This window comes from Calidris pugnax, unplaced genomic scaffold (genome assembly GCF_001431845.1).
Source record: "Calidris pugnax isolate Ruff unplaced genomic scaffold, ASM143184v1 scaffold44, whole genome shotgun sequence".
Taxonomy (NCBI): Eukaryota; Metazoa; Chordata; class Aves; order Charadriiformes; family Scolopacidae; genus Calidris; species Calidris pugnax.
Genome location: NW_015094506.1, coordinates 31,463,435 through 31,479,749, shown reverse-complemented (window position 1 = coordinate 31,479,749; position 16,315 = coordinate 31,463,435). Strand labels below are relative to the sequence as shown.

The 16,315-nt window shown below is 37.9% G+C and overlaps 1 protein-coding gene across 2 annotated transcripts in view; it reads right to left on the bottom strand.

The window, feature by feature from the left end:
* Positions 1–16,315, bottom strand: part of MDFIC (MyoD family inhibitor domain containing) — a 50,125-nt gene that overhangs the window by 31,598 nt on the left and 2,212 nt on the right. Inside the window, exons 1-3 of one of the 2 annotated variants that reach the window (XM_014963755.1) lie at positions 16,028–16,129; positions 14,237–14,276; positions 5,188–5,319 (exon numbers count right to left, since the gene is read on the bottom strand). In XM_014963755.1, the coding sequence (XP_014819241.1) occupies positions 5,188–5,319; positions 14,237–14,258 (154 nt within the window). In that variant the 5' untranslated portion in view covers positions 14,259–14,276; positions 16,028–16,129. Of the gene's footprint in view, positions 1–5,187; positions 5,320–14,236; positions 14,277–16,027; positions 16,198–16,315 lie in introns of those variants that run through there. The other variant, XM_014963753.1, reaches the window with a different exon arrangement.

Sequence of the window (16,315 nt, the reverse complement as noted above, 5' to 3'; positions counted from 1 at the left end):
GCTAGTTCTCTGCTGGGGAGAGGATAAGAAAATCTCTCTGGGAGAGGAGTTCTCACACCTCCATTACTTCTACTGACCAGATTCCTCAAACATTTATCTTTTTTTTTAAGGAAGGATCTAAATATCAAATACTGCATTCCTGTATTTGAACTGATCAAAGTTTTGTTTGTCCATAAGGCTCATGCTTTTTTATACCTCAGTGTATTTGGGACGTACTTAAATCGCTACTTTCACTAAACAGACACACCTTTCAGACTCAGCAATATATTTTGAGTAATTTCCATTAGTCTATTCTGCATGATTTCTGTACTCATATGCTCACTTATGCTGCAAGAATACGGTATCTGTCATACCTTCTAGCTTTGAAGAGAACCATTTAAGTTACCTCAAACGCTTTGTACTATTTTTTAGGCAGAATAAACACAGTCATCTGAAATCACAATAACTGTAAGATGACTATGCACCACAAATTAGCCAGTAAAAGGTATTTGGATTAATATCCCACAAAAAGAGCAGTTCTAACAGCTGACTATCTTCTTCTTATTGGGGAAAAAGGTCCCAAACCCAAACTGCATAATTTAAACTACAAAAATTACTCACTTCCTTAGCCAGAAGGAAAAGGGAACCTCCAGACATTAAAATTAAATAAACAGTCATATAAAGCTAAAATGTCAACATAAAAATATAGAAAACAAAAAGATAAAAATATCTAGTTGTGTATTTCAATAAAAGAAAATGCAATAAAGAAGAATGCAGTAAATAAAATAGTGGGCACAAGAACATGTAAAATTTTTTAATCCCCGCAGAGCTGAACGAAGCAGCCCTTTCTCTGAAGACCCACTCCTATCAGGAGGCTGTTTCCTGGAGGAGAAAGAGGCAATTGAAGCTAGGAAATGATGGATAGCAATGACCTTTCTATCTGTAAAACATGGGCATATTTTAGGTATTTAATCTTGAGAATTGGATTATTATTAATCAATTATTCATGACAATTTGAATCTATGGTAGATGTTTTTTGTTTTCTTAAATATCACATAGCTAAGGTCCTGCTTGAGAACTGGAAAGGAGATTAAATCCTCACAAGCAAATAGTGTTCAAGACCGGCATTTTCTTCCCTCCTAAACATTCCTTCCCCTACATAACAGCACACATTGACGGTAACCTTGTACCCTCTGTAAAAAGTCTGCCTAAATATCCTGAAACCCACCTTTATAGCCTTTTTTTCATTATTTTTAAAGAGGAGTGCCCAATTCCCCTTTCTCAAAGAAGAAAACAGGACATTGTGGTAATGCGGAGCAGGAAAAACTCCTATGGCTTCATTGCCATAACTACAGGTTACCCTGCTGCACGTTTTAACATCCACTCTTCCTCACTTGCCAAGGGTGAGTGATAACAGAAGCAGAACATCTCCATTACAGGCTACCAGATCATGCAATGAAAATAAGCAAAAGCTATCAGCAGATATTTAAAATGCACTGCTGAAGAAGAAAAAAAATAAAGCAGATGGAGCTATTGTAACACTAAGCTCTTTTGAAAAGCAGAACCTCTACAGCCTGAAATAAAATGCAAAATACGTGTGCATTTGTGAAGGGAAAGGAATAGGTCTCAACATTGCCTTGAAGGATACCTGAGATGAAAAATCTAAGGTTATCCCAATTTGGGGATATCACTATGGAAAAGAGACTCTCCCTTACTCAGGTTCTAAAGTCGAGGATACGGATAGCAACAGCCTCTTTGTGAAAAGGAAGACCAGTTTAAAACACCTACAAACACCAAATATTTTGCAGTTCTTCCTCTTCTCAAATACTCCACTAAAAAACGTACATCTTATTTCTAGTCTAACTGAACTTCCAGACATTACATCTAGCTGTCCCCTTGTGTGCTACAGTTGAAGACCTTTCTTACCAAATCTCTGGTCATTGTGGTATCATTCTTCTTAGGGACTCATCAAGCCCATCTTTATCCTCTGTCTTAACACTAAAGAGATTGAACTCCAGTTTTTCCACAATAAGGCATGTTTTCAACTACTCCAGTCATTCCTGAGATATTTGTGGTTCTCCCCTGACCCTTCTCCAACTGCATGGAGTATTCCAGTAACAGTTATGCAAGTGCATTAAGAATTAATACAGAAAGGCAATATACCCATTTTCTTCTTATTTAGCCCTTCCCTGTTTATATGCCAGTATCCAGTAACCTTTTGACTCTCAAGCTCTCTTCAAAAGTGATTAACTCCTTGGATGAAGCTTCCCATAAAATTACCCATTTACCTGAGATGTTACAAATGCATGAGTTTACCCAGGGGGGGAGGGAGGAGCAGGAAGGCACACTCCAAAGGAGGAGGGGGGGGAAGATTAATCAGGGGGAAATATCATCTAGAGAGTAAAAAAATGGGGCTTGAGAAAAGGACTGCAAGGGCAGGGCAAGGTGAACTGAAAACATCTTACTCTGGAAAATGGGGGCAGCATTTTAGTTTACTGATGTTGCCTGGTAAACTGAGTTCACAAGTGCAAATGAGAAATCATACATAATGAAGTCATTACAGAGTCTCTAACACTGGACTTCGTTGTTGGTGTGCCAATAAAACTGGCTGATTAATCTACTTCCATATAACAGCAGGATAAAACAGCTGCAAACAAGCAAAACCTTAGAAATTAAACACTGGAAACATTTATAAAGTGAGAACTAAGGCAAATGGAGTATGTATCAACTGTGGGGGTGGAAAACAATCTGTATAGGGAAAAAAGAATCATTAGGAGAGTGGTGAATAGTTGTTAATACCTGAGAAAACTGAAGTATGCCCTGCCTAAAACAATTTAAAGGGACAGCTTTAAAATAGACAGTAATGATCAAAACACTGTTTATTTCTAACCTCAAACTTCATTCAATATGAAATATTCTGCAAACTTTAGTCTAGTGGGGTAATAGGTCTGGTTGAATCACAGCCATTCTGAGCTACAATCAGAATATCTGATTATTTAAGATTAAATACCTAAGTAATGTTTGTGATAAACAAGCTTCTCTTTGCTCTACTTTTTCTATTTTTCAAACTTTAGTTACTAAGTAGATCAAGCTGTAAAACTTCTGCAAACTACAAGAAGTACTTGTAATTGAGCCAAACACCATTCCTCATTTTATTTAAGTAGAGCAGCCTTTCCTACTCATAGCCAGAGTCCAAAAAAAGCCAAAAAGAACCTGCTTTGATTTCATAACTTTTGTTTCTCCCATCTAGAGGACTTTAACATTAATGGTTAAAAAAAACCATTAATTTTAAACAAAGAGAAGATTGCATCATAGCAGCTACTCAAATATGTCTCATGAAGCCACTACTACACAAAACTCAATTATTAAGACTAGGAGTTTTACAAACTTCCAGCTTACACCTAAACTTGCTTTTCACAAAGTCAAATGCAAAACTACTAGTGACTCCAGGAGGACCACAGTTAGGCACAGTAGAGCAGTACAGTGTTCCTACAAATTTTATCCTATTTTTGCCCTTTTTCCTGTTACTTTTTTAATTCAAGAGCAGATAACCCTCCCATCACAGACATATAACTGCTAAGTCACTTTACCGGGGATTTGCACAGTCTGCTGCAATTTCTACTGTATGTTGAAAAAAATTATCTTTTCCTCTCCCACTTTCCAGTGCAGCCACTACAGTACGTCATTGTGGTGAACAGATTAGAGGAAGCATGGCACCACCCTACTTTCCTTGGTCCTTTCCTCCGCAGTTCAGGCATGTTACTAACTGCTACAAAATAAATCTGCTTTCCCATGGGTCTGGGATAATAAAGCCTCTAGAAAGAGGGAATGAGAAGGAGGCCACTCCAAAATCACAGCACCTTCCCATGTCCTCAACGCAAGCACAAAGCAATTGCTTGTCCAGGGACAGTTACATCTAAAATAATAATCTTTTGGGATGAAGTAAACTCTCAAACTGTGCAGGACAATTCTACCTCTTTATAGACCTTTAGGAATTATTTTTAAATTGTGAGATAAATATCTGACATGCTAAGTTCAAGTTTCCTGTAAAGGACCTAGATAACATTAAACGGTAGAAGTATTGGGGAAGTATAATGGCATTCATTAATTAGGAAAAAAGGATAAACTAAGATTTGACAAGAACTTCAAATGCTAACACAAAGCTCAGGAGAAGTTGATTGTATAGATAAGATTAAAAAAAAAACCACACCAAAACAACCAACAACCAAAACCCCCAGATAACTCCAAAGAAAATCACCAGTTATGACAACAGCAGGTTCAAAAATATGAATTTACCCCACTGTGTATAGTGCAGTACGTATGCAATGTAAAGACAGACTGACCCTGAAGTGTGCGGTCACACAGCTATCTCAGAGAGCTGGAGCACCACTCAGCTTTTAGTCCATTTGCTTTCTGAATCCACCCTATAATTAAGGAACAGTTTCTCATGCTGCCCCTCCCTTGAGCAACTCACATTCAAGCATTCACAGAATTTTAAAGTAGTATTAGCTCTGGCAGTTGACAGAAATATTTTTGCCTCGGGAGGGTGCAATTGTGAATGATCTTTTGGACAGCATATGATCTTCAATTCAAGGCAGAAAAATGAGAATAATCTTGTATACCTTTTTATGTTTTAAAGCATCCAAGACATACACTAGGAATTTGGACTTGTAAAAACTAATTAAAAAAACCCCACAGTTCCATAGCATAGATCTAAAACCTCGTCTTACAGCATTCTTCTAGTTTTGAAAGGAATAACTACTTTGCGATTCAAAACTCTTTATAAACTTAGACGTGAGCAGTACTCAGTGCATCTGGAAGCAACTGCTCTCCACATAGTCTACTCTGCCACCTAAATGTACAAACTGAGAAATTAAAGGCAATGAGACCTAGCACAGTTGCATACTGCAGCTCGCATGCCTACTAAATACACAGATCCCATCATGAATGATAAGAATATCACATTAAGGCTTTAAGATGCCAACATTACAGAAGCCCACTATACTGCACCACTCAAATCACACCTTTCTTTGAACCCGTTGCTTATGCACGCTGACAGGAGTCATTCTGGGAAATAAAGTCGGTAGATGTGCATTATAGTTGCAACACAATTGCATTTGACACACATTTAACTGAGTCAACAGGCAATATCCCGTTACACAGCGAAAGCAAGCCTAAATGGCAGCAATTTGTTCTGGAAATACTTACTTCTGATGAGGTCACCATCAGTGCGATTTCCCCAGACAGACTGGTCTTGTATCTCTGGCTGTATACTTTGGTTACTGGAAGGCAGTTGTATGTCTTTATCTCCTGCCGCAGTATTCTCTTGGTCAGTTTTTTCTAAGTCAAAAGAAATTTTGAGATATTAGTTTCTGTGGTACTTTTCCTCTATGTAGGGAAAACTCATCTTTGAAAATTAATAACACGAGAGCATAAAATATAACTTGTCTTAGCATCTCATGTAGTTTTCTTAGAAATAATTCCTAATAAAGTTGATTTTCAATTCATTTTCTTGTCGACATCAAAATAGTTCCTCCTTAAGATTGTCTTTTAGTCATATCGTGCTTAATCATGCAAAATAATACTTAGCAGCTTTTGTAACAACAAGTTATGGTTCAGTTTGTTTATCTTTCGTTACATTTCACAACATTTTCAGGTAAAAATTTCAATTGCATTGTCACACAAAAAAAAAAACATTATGTTTTTGCCCATATACATGTGGCTTTGGCATATAAAAGCCACAAAAATTCCACAAACGTTTGTTCTCTATTATTTACAATTGAACATATAATTAAAGATGAATATTGTTGAAACTTCAAAACTGATCAGTACAGAAATTCAGAAAATTTATTATAAAACAATTAACTACTTTTCACTGAAAAAATAACCTTTTAAAAGCCACTCCTGAATCAAAGTTTAGCCTATGATGAAAGGAAAAATTATTTCTTCTCTCCAAACATATACAAGATGCAGGAAAATTTCCATGGTAAGGTTATTTGAGGGGTTCTTAAGGTTATTTCATGAGATAGCAGATCTTGTTTTGATGATTTTGCCAGTTAACACATGCAGACCTGCATTTTCTCAAACCAAGGTGACAGCTTTTACTTTCGCTGTCATTAATGTTTTAATAGTCAAATTCACACACAAAAGTCTTTCTGTTCTTGATTGCTACGGGTTTTTCCTACTGGCATTTAAGGAAACATTTCCAAATCTGGAATTACTTTGTTCATTATTCACAGTGACAGATTATCAGTTTATAACATGTACTAGAGGGACCTGTAAAACACTAAATATTTTGAATCTTGAGTATTTTTTGAGTATATGTACAACATTTAATATTTACAGTAAATCTAAACAAGCAACTTTTGAAAAGCCTGTTAGCTCTATTTATTTGCTTCAATCAAGAACATGTTTATACACCATTTATCACAATGTAATGATACAGTATCCTCTAGTAAAGCAATGATTCCAGTCCTGAGACACAGAAAAATCACTTATTGCTACTGTGACGTATTAAAGGTTAGTTTCTTTATGTAACCAACAGCAGTTTGATTTTAAATCCTAACTTTCTGCCTTTGTTATCCACCCTATTAAACTGAGGCACTGAACATCACTCACAATAATATATGCCATATTGTATGTATAGCAGCATGTGCCTTCAAGCACTGCTGCTCCCCTTATATTAATTTCCACCTTGGAAACGTCTGACCCAGCTACCTCCATGGTACTTCTCTCTCAGCCCTCCCTCCCATCATCATTTCTCCAACAACGTGTCAATATTTCCTCAAGCCCATCCTGAGATGAACCGTTTCACTAGGACTGGTGTAAAGCTACTGAAGTGACTGGGAAGATATCCATTGACTTCAATGAGTTTTGCATCTTGCCCTACTGACTTAATCTCACCTAGATACTCATCCTAGCCAAAAAATACCCAAATTTTTTCAACCCCTTTGACAGACATTAGATATAAACTATTTCTACCTGTTATCTGTAAGATACAAATCCGACTGTATTGCAGTATGATGATTTTGCATGTGCAGTTAGGTATTTAGGTGCAAACGTGTCCCAAGAGTGTTTGAAAAGTACCCTGAAACAGACTGAGTGAAAATAAGTAGCGTCCTGGAGACAGCTACTGTAAAAGAAATGCAAGCACCGTACACTCTGCTTTTCATGTAGAGTAAGCTTATATAAGCTATTTTAAGAGGTTTTGCTCTTAAATTACTTTACTGCAGTAACACCACCAAGATTACAGCAACAACTACCCTGCAGGGGTAGTACAAAACTGAAGAGTTACTGTAGACAATTTTCTTGTATAGGATACAAGTTTGCAGAGCCCTGCTATTTCATGTAGTAAACAATGAACAGCTCTAAGGAAACATAAATGATAATATTATGGGGCTTTCAGTGTTCTACATTATATTTTTTTCTAATAAATTCGAAGGAGTGCAGAATACAATCAAGTCATCATAATTCATAGGGATTCAGTTTTCATTCCTCTGCTTGTTTTCTGTTCAGTATCTTTTTCTCTTTTTTTTTTCTTACTGTATAGGTTGTATGTGTATTTTTCATGTTTATTATTCTAGCTAGATACGGTAATCAGCCAGTCAAAAAGCATGTAAACAATATTAAGCGTTAACAAGAAAGAATTAAGAGGCAGTATTAGAAAGTAAAAAAGTCCCTAATGTTGCAACTGAACACCAAACAATTTTGACAGGAAATTTACAACAGCATTAACTGAGAACGTGTTCTTTGATCTACTGACTTCATATGAAGACTTCCCCATGAAAGTGCATAACAGAAACCTCACCAGTGACATTAAACAATAATTTGATACCTTACTTTGTTCTTCAGAATGACCCACCAGAGCAGCTGATCTCCTGGCAGATGCCTAGGTTCAGCCCACCACCCCCACAGAGCAGCAACAGCCAAGGACCACACGGCCCGCTCCATCCCTCCCCAGCCCACAGCGGGACAGGGGAAAGAACAGAACGAGCACAAGCGAGGAAACTCGTGGGTCAAGATATACTTTAATGAGTGAAAGGGAGTGGAAGAAAAAACAAAAGAAGGGATGGTAAGGCAATCACTCACCACCTCCCACCAGCAGGCGGATGCCCAAACCAGTTTCCCAGCAATGGCTACTTCCCTCCAAACCTCCTCCCCTCAGTTTTTATTGCTGAGTGTGACGGTATATAGTGTGGAATATCCCTCTGGTTAACCTGAGCTAGCTGTCTGGGCTGTGCCCATTCCCAACCCCTTGCCCACCCTCAGCCCCCTCACTGGGGCAGCAGAGTGGGAAAGGAGAAAACCTTAGTGCTGTGCAAGTGCTGCTCAGCAATAGACAAACCACTGGTATGCCATCATCCTTGTTGCAGCCACAAAAACAAAACACAAGGGCTGCCACAAAGAAAATTAACTCCATCGCAGCCAGACTTAGTACAAACGGGCTTTAGAAAAAGCAGACCTTAACCTATGATTATTTAAGATTTTTTTCATACATCACTTCTGATGCATCCTAACACTGCAAATAGACAAACACTGGTTTCCTGATTAATTCATTTGTTTTTTCTTGAATGTGCATCAGGTGTCAGTTTTAGTACAAAGAAATTTCTTGATTATTCCCTTTTAATAAACAGCTGATGATGAGATCATAACTTTTTTTGATTTATTTTTTTTTAAATTTTAGATGTGCACATACAACATACCAACTACAATTTATCACACATGAAAACAGCCCCAAGAACACTCTTGAGTCTCTGGTTTGTTGATGCCATTATTTTTGCGTTAGGTGCATAAGAAAGGTGATGAGTCATTTATGAAAGATAACACATTTACAGGTCCAGTAAGAATCCACACAAAGACCTTAATCTTGTCTGATGTGCCATGCTTGTGGCAGAGCAGTTTTAATAAAGTCTATAGCTCACACAAATACTAATGGATGGATCCAGCCATAGACAGGCATGGCCATTTTTTACTGCATCTCCAAATAAATTTATAACACTTCTCCATTTTAATTGAGCTCTACCTTAAGAATTTTTATGTAATGCTTCCTCAGAATTTTACCTTCTGCTTCCTCTGGTACATCCTTCCACTCTCATGTGACTAACCTCCAAAACTAGCAGCCAAGAAGAAAAAGAGATACACTCTTCCTAGCAATTCAAATAATGGGAAGAGAAGACTCAGTATGTTCAGAGTCTGGCAGTACTGAGGTAAAAATACAATCTCTGTTTAAAACCACAGAAAATTACTCTAGGTCATGTCACAAAAGCAACATAGTCTTCTTTACCTACCACAGCAACCTGTGTGGCTGTCTACCTCTCCTAAATGAATGGCAGTCCCTGGGCTGAAGAGCTTCTAGCCAAAAGCCACACAGGAACGACACCCACACACAGCACCCTGTGATTTATCCTGAAGGTAAGCATGGGCACAAGCTCTGCTTGTGCAGAGATCTATGCAAATTTAAGGTTTAAATAAGGAAGGGTTACAACATGCTGGCAAAGTATAAATCGAGATGGTATCACACCTCAGTGCACCAGTAACTATGTAATAGTCAACCCCTGAACATAAGAAAAAAAAATGGAAACAAGCACCTACATTAAGTGGCTTGCACGTCCTCAGAGTGTGATTGGCAGCTGATCTTGACTCAGTAGATGACACATAAGCCTCTACACTGACTCGGCCATTTCTTCCAAGCATGTGAACTCTTACAAGTGTTTGACTAGCAACATGACAAACTGGACTTGAGAAACAGGTTTAGAGTTTGTTTATTGGCACAGGGATACTGTGGATGTAAAATGAGTTAAAGATCCCATTGCTGCAACAACAGAAGACTTTGTTGCTATGGCGCATTCATTTTCTGTTCACCAACAAAGCGTTGGACCACACTAAATAAACAGTACTGCAAAAGCAACTGTCAGGAAAGGCTTCTGGAAACCTGAGTGCTTTGTTCTCATTTAGGAGAGAGGGACAAGCAGAACGGGCTGGCACAGTGGAGTCACTGCAACCTCCAAAATGCAGAGATGGGAACAGTCCAACAGTTTTATTCTTTAAAGGTAGACAAATTATGGAAGCACAGGGCAAAGCTGACTTAAGCACGTAAACTTGACCCAGCTGCTGAGATGTAAATATGAATCCTCAGAAGGCCTGAGTTAGCCCTGAACACAGAGATGCAGATTTAAACATACATGTGCAAAACTCAAACCATCCCAAATGGAATTTTATCCTTCAAAGCAAAGAGAGCAATTATAAAAGTGAAAAAAACCCAAACCAAAACAAAACCCAACCAACTACAAGAGTAGGTCTACAAGGAACAAAAGTTGAAGAATGTTTCCAAAAGGAAAGATAACGAAATGGTTCTCTGTTTCAAGCATACCACAGTTGGGAGTGATTGAAGAGCATGTGGCAAACACTGTATTTCTAACACTTCCTTTGGTCATTAATATGCTTGCTGGAAAGGAACACTGAGGATGCTATTTCCTACCAAAAATTCCACTGCTCACAACAATAACACAATGGAACCGCGGTAATACCAGGTTTGACAATGCAACCATTAACTGTAACAGCCTCCGGCTACTTCATGAAACGCCTAAAACTTCAGGAATTTCAAATAACACGAAAGTTCAGCTGTGCTATTTGTGTAACAGAATGTCTATTCCAGTTCATGATTTGCCTGAAATGACCTAATTTCATTAATGATCGGTTGTGCAATCTAATTAATATTCATAATCCATAAATTACAGAGTTCAAAGCCTCCATTTAGATGTTGGATTGTTTTAAAACTAAAATACATAATTTGTTTTCATTTCATTTTGGTGGCTTTCACTTAAATGTCTCATTGCAACTTTCAATGGCCTCAAAAATGCCACTGAAAAAATCAGTGTCTTAAAATTAGAGCAATTCGACTGAACTTCTTGGAAAGCTCTTACACAGAATTTTCCAGGTGCAAGCTATGGAACAACTATGAATATACTACAAGCTTTACAGCCCTGGACAAATTTCAGTCATGATAAATTAAAAATTAATAACAACATTCAAACAGGTACTCCGCACAATTAAAACCATTAAGAAGTTCAAATACATAAGTGAAAACTTCACAAATAATCACACTATTTGTCATGCAGTCATTTATAAATTTATGTCATTCATTCAACAGTGTTTCACATGTGTACAAACCTAGTTTCAGTGGCTATGGCTTTATTAGCGATAGCATGGGCCAGTAACAGTGGGCCTGTAGAGTTAAAGAGTTGATTTTAAGGACACATTCCACATTATACGTTCCAGGGGCTTTCTACTTTGGACTAGCTCTCAGATTTAATCTCAAAGACTGAAGGCTCATTAGTGGCTGGAGTGCATTAGGCACATTCCTGCAGTGCATCTTTCAGAATATGTTGTCCAAAAGGAATCCAGTCCAGGTCACTCCCCAGGATCACTCCCCAGTGCAAACCAAAGCAGAGGCCAACAGCAGATTCACTTCAAAAACTGCATTGCTGATCCAAATGAAAACACCAGCATAGCACACTCATTGCTGGATGCTACCTATTAGGAAAATATAAGTGTTTAAAACAAAGAGAAATCGAACTTCTGCAGGTCTGGAATCTAATTTTTTGAATAATTATTCTGATATAAAATTAGCCTATGAGATGGAACAACAGTATTTCAAATTTGATGCAAGACCTTTACAGTCAACTCTATGAAATACAGGCCTACCACACCCACATGGACATGAATCACTGCACTGCAACGGCACACATATGAAACTGAAAGCAGAAGTATATTTTTATGACAAACTAGAGTTAGACACTTATGAAAGTTTTAGGTACTTTAGTCAGTAACATTCAAGAAATGCCTCAGTACTGACAGATAGCAACGAAACAAATTAATACAGATTCAGACAACTCGTCAGACTGCAAGTGGGAACACAACTACAGAGGAAGCATTTGGTAAGTTTGAGCAATCTGAGTGAACTGGTTAACCGTTAAAAATCCATTACTCATAACACTGAGGCACTGCTGGTAAAGTGCAGTAATTATGGTGACAGCAATCGTTGCTGCCTCAAGAATGTCCAAACATTCCTTGCAGTAAGTCTTCTGTCACCTCATCTCATCTAGCCAGCACGTTCCTTTAGTGGTCCTCATCATGAGAACAGTAAAGAACAGAAAACATGAAGAGGTTTGAATCACATTCTTGAAAGGAACATGTGCTTTTTGAACTTTTCTAAATGGATGTATTAGTTCCTGAATATGGTTTCTTCAGACACCAAATCAGAACTGCATCTCCATCCAGCAACAGTGACATGATTTGCACCAGAAAGAACTGTCACTTATAGAACTTGACCGTTAATATTTCTACTAGACTTCTCCACTCTCCTCCCCCACCTCATTAGAAGAAAATAAATTCTAGCAATTTTCCATCATCTAAAGAGTTATTATGGCAGGGAGGCTGGACTAGATGATCTCCAGAGATCCCTTCCAATCCCGTATCATTCTGTGATTCTGTAATTCCGTTATTATAAAGCTCTTATAGTTAAAGTGCAGTTACCAGTCTCAATTTTACAATAGGATTCTCACTATTACTATTTTGTCTATATTCTTTCTAAACTGAGAAAGCTAAATATTAGTCTAGGTTACATTTAGTTACCAACAAGCAAATACTGTATAGATGACAGTCCTACATTTTCTAAAATGAGGCCTGATTCTCTAAACATAGTTCCATGCTCCTTGAATTCCTCTCTTGTATTCCATGGTTTATTCAAATGCAGAGGATTTAATGAAAAAAAGTCTATCTGTAGTCCGGGTAATAATCACGACATGACTGCTAACATATGAAACATTTTCCTTAAAGCAGAGAGGGTAATGGTCGCTAATTGTCATATTCCTTGCTTAGGGATATTATTTCGGTACCTACCAGTGGAGAAAATACTTGATCATAGCCAAATTGAAGTGGTCTGAGCATAGAAATGACACTACTCACTATCCACGTTACACAGCACACAGGTAGAAGTAGTCATAATTTTATTTCGAGGCCTGTGGAGCTACAGGTGAAGAGAGATGGCATGACCAGGATCTTGAACAAGGGTGCACGAGCAGAGCTAATTTTTGCCACATGCTTCCAAAAGTAACTAGAGGTCTGCAGAAATAAGATTAAACTTTTCATGCTGTAGTTCTGTACCTTGTAGCAGTAGACTCCATTGGTACAGATGATGGTTTAAAGACTGAATCTGACCATTGACATTGCTATAAAAGAAGATGCTGTGATTTCATTTGCTCCCTCTCATAGCATGCTAATTGTGGAGGGGCAAAGTCAAATAATCTCAAAAATACTTATGCATTAATTCAAAAAAGAACTAACAAAGAAGAACAGTGATGGGGGATTTGTTGAGAAAGCACGTTGGTTAAAGTAACACACACAAATTCTTCTAAGTTGCGAAAGCTAGAGCACGCCACATCTGTAGGCCAAACTATGTCTCAACCCACAGTTTTCACCAGCTCCACAACTGATGTCTATCCCTGCAATCTGCCTAAGCTTTATTACTTTTGTCTGGTTTTTAATTAGGTTGTGGGATAGCTATTTGCTGAATATTTAAAATCCAATTGAAGTTTCCTTTGCTTTCATGGAAAAATACAATTTGGCTGCAGCATGTGCATGTTTACCATAGCAAGCAAGATCTTTGAAGATCTGGATATATTTTGATGATACCTCACAGAACTACAGAAGAGAAAAACAGAAGGTTGTTCTCAGGATGGAAGGTACCTATACCAGTTAAACAAACTAAGAAAGCACATGACAGTATGCTGTTACCAGTCAAAAATTCTCTCTCACTAGAATGCACTTAATACTTTATTACACGTGCAATATAAGCCATTTTTTTCTGATTAAGGAATCTTTATTCCTAGGTGGACACAGATGTCAAGTATCTCAGTGTAAATATATGGAGTCATCACATAAATATGATGAGGTGATTCAAGTGAAGTAATAATTATTTCAAATTATTGCATATTTTTCCAAATACCTCTAGCCTATTTCCAGAAATAGTATGAATTTCAACAACAGCTTTTAAAATTACCGTTGAATTCTGCAGAAGTTGGAGTACTTCTGAATGTTCTGGGGGTAGTATAGACAGAGAAGGGGGTACTGAAAGTCCCAGGCATATTATCTCAGATCTTCAGTCCTGGAATATCTGGACTACCTTACCCTGTAACCACACACTGAAAAGCTGACAACAGAAATGCTGGAATATAGACTGGAAATGTTATGAACTCACCTCTTCCTCTTTCCACCCCCATTTCCCCAACAGATTTAGGCTAGAAAAAAGCAACAAATATCCACAGTTATCCTTAAATCTGAGTTCATTAGAATAAAAATTATGTATTTGAATGATGAATTCTGCAAAAAGACAGTCTTGTCTTTCTCTGAACCATATACTCGCTTTAAAATTGAGTGTGTGCCTCGAAAGGTGTGGCCAGCGAGCAAACCTAAATCAATATACTACAATTGTTTGTACCTTACTGATCCCTAAGAAAGTAACTCTATAATCCTACACCTCAACAGCTGTGAGCTGTAACTGTGTCATTCAGATTTTCTGCACATAACTTGTCCATGGACAGATCAGCACTTGTTTCCTAACTTTTCATAAAAAGAAAAGCATGTATTGAAAATCTTACAAAAGGGAATCACATAAGACTTTATTTCATAGTGAAAACCAATTTAAAGTAGCACTGTAAGAAGAAGACCAATTTCCAGGCTGGTTAGATCACTGGATCACAACTTCAGTAACTTTGATGTATGGCCTACATGCAGAAATTAACCAGTGTGGCCACCTGATCACACAACAGTTAAAAACAACGCATTGGAAATAAACATGTGTCACAGATACTGATGTTTCTGGCAAAAACATGATTCTAACAGTTCAGTTCTGCATGCTTGATCTTCTGTATCTAATCTTTTTTTATTATTATTTTTTACTGTTTAGAAGTTGTGAGTCATTCTCTAGGACAAAAAAAAAAAAAAAAAAAAAAAAAAAACAACCCAACAATAAGATAAGTATAAGCCAATTTAATATGTCTCCCTGCCAGAACATTTTTTACTTAGCTATGGATACTTTCTGGTTTCTCAAATGAGTCTTCAACTTTGATTTCACACAGATATTGATTTTTCCAAGTTACAAAAACAAGACTGCATCTTTAATCCACAGTTGCACAACTGTGTTACCAGGCTCTGCTCCAGTTAACCAGTTATGAATAAAGTTACAGTTTTTGAACAAGCTTATTTGTCTGTTCTTCAGAGACTTCCTAAACTTCTGTCAGAATTCTGGAAAACAAAGCTGTAGCGGTAAACCAAAAAAACCCAGTTATATCTCGTCTTCACAGACCAGGACTCAGGAGGTAAATGTACCTCCTTGTTTTCAGGATAACCTGCAATACACCTTGTCAAACTTCCCTACATGAAAGTGATCAGAATATCCATGCATTTTGTGCAAATGCAAACAAGACATAACTTGCAGAATTTCTCTTTAAGAGTAATGTACTTTTAAATAAGCTTTTGAACAGCTGATACAAAACAAGTTAATACTCTCAGAAACTGGTTTTGGCTGCAGCATCACAGAGTAATCTAAGAAAAAAACAGAAAAGTGACCTCCAACCTGAGCAACACTCCTGAACCAACCTTTTTCAATTTACTGAGACCTGGGAGGAGAGCTTTACAGGAAAGAGCTTCTAAACACAGACACAAACACAAACAAACTGAGAAACAAGAAAGTGGTTTTTAAGGAGCAGCATCTGCCTCTGAATGACTGCAATATTTCAAGTACTGAGAACTGGTGCTGACATCACTGCATCTTTTTTTTTTTCTTCTTCCTTTTTTTTTTGGCATTTTCTACACAGGAATTTCTGGTTAAAACTATAAAGAGGTGGAAGTGAAAGTGTTACAGAGTTACACCAAAGGGGGGGAGGAGGGTGAAAGAGACGAGGGGTTAAACCCCCACAAAACAAACCAGTAAATGCATCATTCAAATAAAAAGGAGCAACAATTACAGAGAAACTTTAAAGCAACTTACCTCGAGGGAGAGAGATCAAAGAGCTGTTTTCAGTCGGAGCTTGCTCTGGCCCTTCAGGCCCCGGAGGAAGAGGTTCTCTCACTTGGGACATCTGCCAGCTCTCTCGCCGAGTAATAAAGCGCCTGCCCCCCCCCCCTCCCCCCCCCGCCAACAAAAACTAACAGGCGACCCTGGAGGAACAAGCAAATGAAAGGGCTCGTTAATGTATTTTATGCAGAAAACTCACGGCTCGGGGGCGCGGGGCTGAGGAGGGACAGCAACCAAGCGGCGGCAACTTGGCGGCGGGCG